Raw genomic sequence first — 7,255 nt, forward strand, 5'->3', positions numbered from 1 at the left:
TAATAACAACATCAAAAATACCTTAGGAATGAGAACCCAGGTTCGAAATTTCCCCAAGACACCTGAAAAGGGCTGGAGATTATTTCAGCCGAAATGTTGTGTTAACAACAAACAAGACGAGGACAAGTATCCGTCGAATATAAATAATGTAAACAATGAAATTTGATCTATTTGTTAGAAAATACAAAGGTGGCTGTTATATATGTTGATAACAGCTCCAGTATCTCAAATTATAATGGATTTTTGGAGAATTTTATAGTGTTTTATTCTTAGTTAATCTTATGTAACTCTTTCATAAATTTAGAAAATATAGAAATATATATATATTACATACATGCATGTATGTTATCATTACTTTTGCTTCTGCTTTTCTCTACCAGCGTGGGTCATTTTCAGTCTGTACTATATAGCTGGAAGCCTTTTCTGACGACACTTTGAGTAACCTCTTTTTACATAGGAATGCAGTATACCTGTTCTAAAAACTAGACTAGGACCAGGGCCATAGGTAAACCCCTGCAACCCCTGCAATTGCAGGGGGCCTCCACAGTTGAGGGGTCCTATGTTAAGATCAAAGTACATAGATGAGCCATCTATTTATTTTGGTTAAGATGTTAACTGAAAATTTCAAGCCAGACGAGGAAAAAAAATATGAGGGTGTACTGTAAATGAATTTAAAAGAAACGAAAACAGAAAATGAAAATGCTTGTCAACGAATTCCCTAGGAAGATAAAAGAAAAACAAAAGAAATCCAAAACAATGAAAATAAGAACAACTTCAACAGAAAAGACAAGAAAAAGAAGCAATGGTGATGAAAGGTGGGGATGTATACTTATACAAACATACATACAAACATACACACATAAGCATACATACACACATTCATGCATACAAACAAATGCACACACACACACACACACACTCACGCATATATATATATGACTGGCTTTTTTTCTGTTTCCATCTACCAAATCCATACACAAGGCTTTGACCAGCTTGGGTCAATAGATGGATGGATGTATACCAAACACACACACACATCTCTTAGACTCTTTCTCTCTCTCTCTCTCTCTCTCTCTCTGTATGTATATATATTTGGCATTGTTATTTGACGTTGAAAAGCTGGTCACTTTGTATCCAGAACAGTGGCCTTTGACCTCCAAAGGCAATAAAAACTGGGGGATAAAATTCTTTCTGTACTAAAAATAAGGTCTGCACGCGCGCATGCACACACACGCTCACACACACACACACACACACACACACACACACAAGCACAGAAAGAAGTTTGTGTGTGTGTATGTATGTGTGTGTATGTATCTATCTATGTACAGATATTGTTTGCTCACTGTCACTAAGCATCGCAATTCTTCAGTGTTTACTAGTTTGTGATCAACATATTTTATTTTACAAACTACTATTTTTCCCTTGAATTTGTGATTTCAGAGCAAGGTAAGAAATTCTTTGTATTTTGCATCTTTGGTATATTGACTTTACAGTTTGAATTGTAGAATTGTCTATCCAATCGAAATATTGCAACAGCTAACAGTGAAATATAAAATTTAAAAAAAGTTTTTTCAACTGTTATCAAGTCTTTGAAAATATTCACATCTATTTTTCAAAAATATACAATTTGAAATAGTTTGCTTTTGTTTTGGACTGAAAGTTTTTTATATTTTAAAATTCTTGAATAAACGTCTTCGCATACAAAATCTGAGGCAACTATACTTCATAGTTGTTATTTTGAAATGCTTGTCATCTGATATTTGTGAGTCCATCGAATAAGTATTCAACCCTATTAAATGTTGGCCTTCCTAAACATGAAATAATACGATATTCCCAGCCCTATATAAATTTAACTTGTACTTTTAAAGATGTTCTTTAAGATAATGAGAAATATTGAACTTCAGATAGAATAAAGTGAAATATAGCTATGAATAAAAGGTGCATAGATTATGAATTTTGATTGAGGAGATAGGGCCTCAAAACAAAAAGTAGCAAGGGGCCTCTAAAAGTCAAGTGACAGCCCTGACTAGGAGAAATATGAAATACCATCATTATCATAATGTCATCTTTTCCATGTTCGCAGGGATGACATGTAACTTCATTGTGGGAGAATTTTCTATGGTCAAATACACTTCCAGTCATCATCCTCACTTATTGCTAAACAAGCAAATAATTCCCACAGTCAATCAAATAATAAACAATCCAAACAGTCATGTCCATTCCAAAATATGTCTGGCTATGGCATAGTACTCATGGTAGATTGTAGCTAGACAGAATATACAACAGACTTGCTGTATTTGTTGAGGAAGCTTTTACATAATCTGTTTGATGTGATGATATTCATGCTTTTCTCATGGTCTTTAACCCTTTAGCATTCAGATTACTCTCTCAAATGTAATGCTTATTTATTCATATTGTTTTTGAATTAATCATACATTATCTCATAGCTTCGAGATTTTGATGATGTGATTGTTTATTTTTAGAGTGACATTGAAAATAGAAATAATACATTTCTAAATCTCTCAGAGAGATTTATGCAGTAGCAGCACAATAAAGTGATTGTATGTTGTCAACTTAATGTGACAGTCCCATGAAAGGGAAGAATGCTACTATTATTTAGCCCTAGGAAATACAGTTTCCTGTTGGACTTGACACATTTCCTGTGTCCTTATGTTTTCAAAGTGGAGGCAAGCACCTTCAACCAGCAAAGCCAGCATCCAGAGACTAGTTTCAGAGTCATTGCTCATCATTCACATTAAGTTGACAACATACTATCACTTTAGAATGACATTGTAGTGTAGGTGTGAGAGGTCAGATCTGACCAGTTTTAACATAAAACAAAATATGACTGGTATAAATGCTAAATGGTTAAAGCAGGAAATCATGTATCTAGCCAGGATTTGAAATCATTCTCCTGCTACTGAAAAATTACAATTGTTTTGTACATTCACTTTAGAGTTGCTTAAAAGCAGTGATTAAGAAGTTTCTTTCCCAGCCATGTAATTTCAGGTTCCTTTGTGCAGAACTTTAGGCAAGTCAATGCCTTGTCTGGATTTGGTAGATGTAAACTGAAAGAAACCATTCATATGGTGTATGTGTCTGTCTATCTGTCTGCCTCCATGTCCATCTGTCTTTCCTTCCCTATCTTCATATCATGTATTAATTGTAAACGAGTGTTACTGTTATACAAGCAGAATCATCCATTTCTGGCGCTCTATTGTTTACAACAATGAGGGTTTCTGATTGATCCAATCAATGGAACAGTCAGCTCGTGAAATTAACATGCAACTGGTTGAGCACTCCACAGACACATGAACTCTTAACATAGTTCTCAAGGAGATTCAGCGTAACACAAAATGAGATAAAGCTGGCTCTTTGAATTACAGGTACAACTCATTTCTGCCAGCTGAATGGACTGGAGCAATGTGAAATAAAGTGTCTTGCTCAAGGACACAACACACCACTGAGAATCAAACTCACAACCTTATGATCATGAGCCAAACATCCTAACCATTAAGCCATGTGCCCTCACTGTCATTCATTTCCAATATTCTATGAAAACATGATTAGTCATAGGAAAAGATTGCCTTGCTTGGGAACACGATGATTGATGTCAGGAAGTGTACCTAGTCATAAAAGATCTGCCCATGCAAACATGATGAAAGTTGACGTTAAAATGATGATAATGATGACAATAACTAAATGATATATTATTTCATTATTAAGCAAGTGATTTACATACTATTACAGGTATAAAACTTCAGAGGTTCAGCTGTACTCATTACTCAGTATTGTTATCAGAGAAATTATTACACAAGAAGAATATGACCAGGTAAGATGTTACATAGCATTTTTATTTTCTACTTTTTTTTTTCTTTAGCCATGAGCGGGGGTAGAGAATCATCATCTAGGGAAACCATTCATATGCACATTCTTGTAAGACTGGGCAAAATATTTTTGAGAAAGGCTGGCAGTTGCCCATGCTTGCAAGACTTCCCTCTCCACATTATCAATGTTTATTCATAAGAAAAGCCTCTGACTTGGATCAATATGGCTTAACGTATGATCCTGCATATTGTGTTCTGTTCTATGAGGATCAAGCTGTAGTGATGGCTTGTATTGGTTGGCCACATGCCACATTGTCACAGGGGATGAGGAAGTATCTCATGGAGATGGGGAGTGACTGGGACACTGCTCAGACAGTTGCTTGGGATGACCCAAGTGAATTCTGACAAATGGTGGATGCAGCAATGCATTGCAATCACGCATGCCTCCATACCTGACCTGAATACATAAAAGCAGAGTGGTTCCAGGCATTTCTGTCAGAATACAAAGTGCTGAAACTGATACTAAATGGTAGGTTGACCAACACCTTAACAGTTCCATTAATTCTCCACTCTGGATTGGCCCTGGAATTGACTTCTTTTATTGGTCCTGAAATGATAAAAAGGCAAAAACTGACCCTGGTGGGTTTTTGAATACAACTCCACCAATTTGCTGCCTTTCTCTAACCCTCCCTCTCTCTCTCTCTCTCTCTCTCTCTCTCTCTCTCTCTCACACACATATATATGAACTCATATTCATACATGTACACATGCACACATGCACAACTTCTGTAAATAAAGGAGTGAAGTGACTGAAAGAATAAGGTACTGATCAGTATTTTATCCCCTTTGATGTCAACCTACCCATAACCACTCTTGATTCTAAGATACAAATTTTCTGCTATAAAATGATCTTAATTAAAACTCCCTTTCAAAATTTCAGGTCGGTTCATGTCTAAGACGTCAGATTAATATGACAAAATATTTTACTAAATTTCCACAATTCCCAGTCATTCTCTTACATATGTATCATTATATAAACTGCTCCTTTCATCTTTTTGTAGGTAACGGATTTCCTTGTAAAGAAACATGTCCCTATAAATGGACAGACTATAAGCAATGTACTGGAGTTCATTCGTCTACATATATTCTGGATGAAAACACATTTTGAACCTGTATCAGAATGGTTCCAGAAACACAAATAGAGGGATTCAGGCAGAAAAGAACAGCATTTCATAGACCAGTTTTTTTTTCCTATTTTTTTTCTTTATAATTGGTGTGCCTCTCTTCTTACTGCCAATGGAATTATGGGGAAATTTTAATAAATATTTCTTATGATTATAAAAGTCTAATATATCTAGGCCTCTGCTGATCTGTTTCTATGATATATGTATGAGTATATCTCTTCACATGACAATATATCTAAAATGAGGATTTGTATACAATTAACAACTTTTGTGTTGCTGTTATCTACATTTCAATCTTCTTAAGTGACCATAAGTTTACAATAGGATAATGAAGGCTTTAATTTCAATCATAGCCAAACAGACAATGTATGTGTATTTATGTGTGTGTGTCTGTGTGAGTGTATGTACATATGTGTGTATGTGTGGTTCCTCAAAAATATTATAGAATAGACTGATCAAAACAATGCAAATAGAAGGATGAGTAGAGTGAGGTGTCATTCTCTCTAACTACCGATGTATTTGTTTATCATATTATTCTTTGGTAATCTAAGTACCTACCCATACTCATAGTAATATTAATCCATGCATTTTTTTTATTAGTTATTTAGTTGCTTTTTGTGGCTCCAGTTTTTTTATTTTTATTTGCTTGGCTTTACATAAAACAAGGAAGTTGGCAGCAAGATTGAAGAGAAGCGTATGTTTCTAAAAGAATGACAAAGATATATACATACATATATATATATATATATATATATAAATGTTGAATGATGAAATGAGTGCTCAACACCACATTGGTGGATATGTAATTTATGAAAAACCCCGCAAACAAAGCGAGGCTGTTTCCCAGAATGGAGATGAACACCTTTCTCCATGTGATCGGCTTGATAAATTGTTAAGACAATAGGATATTTTCCTACTTTTCTTAACATGAAACCAATGGTAGCCTTAATTCACAAATAAAGAAATTATATATATATATATATATATATATATATATATATATATATATATATATATAGGGAAAATTCCACCTCTGATGAGGGTAAATGAAATACTTAACAATAAAAGGTACACAAACGGTTTGTCGTTGAGCATATTGAAAAGATGGTTTGGTGTGTTCAGAATTGTTTTTGTTTATTCTGTTGTAGAATTTTTGTTAGTTTAAGCATTCTTTTTCAATATTTTACCTGTTCATTTAGATATGGTTGTAATTTAATGCATCTCTGCAATTATTATAATATTAACTGTACAATAGGATTATTGACCATGCATGTGCATGTATATTTTTGCATCATACATGTTTTGGTTACTGTTCCAATCTTGATTTATTTATAATTTTGTTTTTAAGTTAATGGTATTGCTTTTTTTTTTGCCTGTTTGTTTTTTGATTTAAATTTTGTTTTTTTTTGTTTTTCTGAAACTGCCTCTTTAATAAACTGATAAACTTAACTGGAAAAATTATCCCTCTTAACATACATATATATATGTATATGTATATATGTATGTGTGTGTGTGTGTGAAATTATTGTTATTTCTTATACTATTACTTACATCAACAAACTCAGAGAAACAAAGAAAGGACCTCATATCATATCATAACTTTTTATAAAGACATTTTTCTTCTCTATTTTGCAGAGATTATCATATACAGATATATTTTTTACTTTCTCTGCTAAAGTTTGAACCAAAATAAAAAATACAAATTTATATAAACGCACTCAATTGTATATAATATATATACACACATATATCCCTGAAAAAAAACACTCATGTTTATGTGTAAGTATATATATACATATATATATATATATCCCTAAAAAACACATGTGTTGTCTACATAGTGTCTCACAGATAACTGTAGCACTTAAAACACCAGAAGGCATACACACAAAATGTAAGAAAATTTTGCATTAAGACATTGCAAGGGAATGTGGTACAGCAAGGCAATGTTAAAATGACTATTTTACAATATTTTGGAAATTAACTAATTTGTAGTAGTTTCTTTGTTTTGAAAATACACAATCATGGCACAATCTTCTACATTTCATGTAGTTAGTCTGGTTAGGGCATTGTTATTTGACTGAAAGGTACCTCAATAGAAGCAAAATGACTGAGTGGAGAAAATATTGGGTTTCCAGTTCAAATCTTCAATATGTTAATTGCTGCCTCTGGACTGAACACTATAATTCTAGGATATTGTTTATTTTGATTTTTTTTTTTTATAGCTTTGTTAGTGGAGAA

At 33.3% G+C, this 7,255-nt stretch overlaps 1 protein-coding gene across 5 annotated transcripts in view; it reads left to right on the forward strand.

The window, feature by feature from the left end:
- The window catches only part of LOC106869101 (endoplasmic reticulum aminopeptidase 1), a 1,176,109-nt gene extending 1,169,646 nt beyond the window's left edge, over positions 1–6,463 (forward strand). For all 5 annotated transcript variants that reach the window (XM_089357447.1, XM_089357445.1, XM_052970645.2 and 2 more), the window contains exons 19-20: positions 3,754–3,835; positions 4,892–6,463. In XM_089357447.1, coding sequence (XP_089213573.1) covers positions 3,754–3,835; positions 4,892–5,032 — 223 coding nt within the window. In that variant the 3' untranslated portion in view covers positions 5,033–6,463. The remainder of the gene's footprint in view (positions 1–3,753; positions 3,836–4,891) is intronic.
- Positions 6,464–7,255: the final 792 nt, after the last annotated feature.

Source organism: Octopus bimaculoides, chromosome 9 (genome assembly GCF_046866305.1).
Source record: "Octopus bimaculoides isolate indiv1 chromosome 9, ASM4686630v1, whole genome shotgun sequence".
In the NCBI taxonomy this organism is placed as follows: Eukaryota; Metazoa; Mollusca; class Cephalopoda; order Octopoda; family Octopodidae; genus Octopus; species Octopus bimaculoides.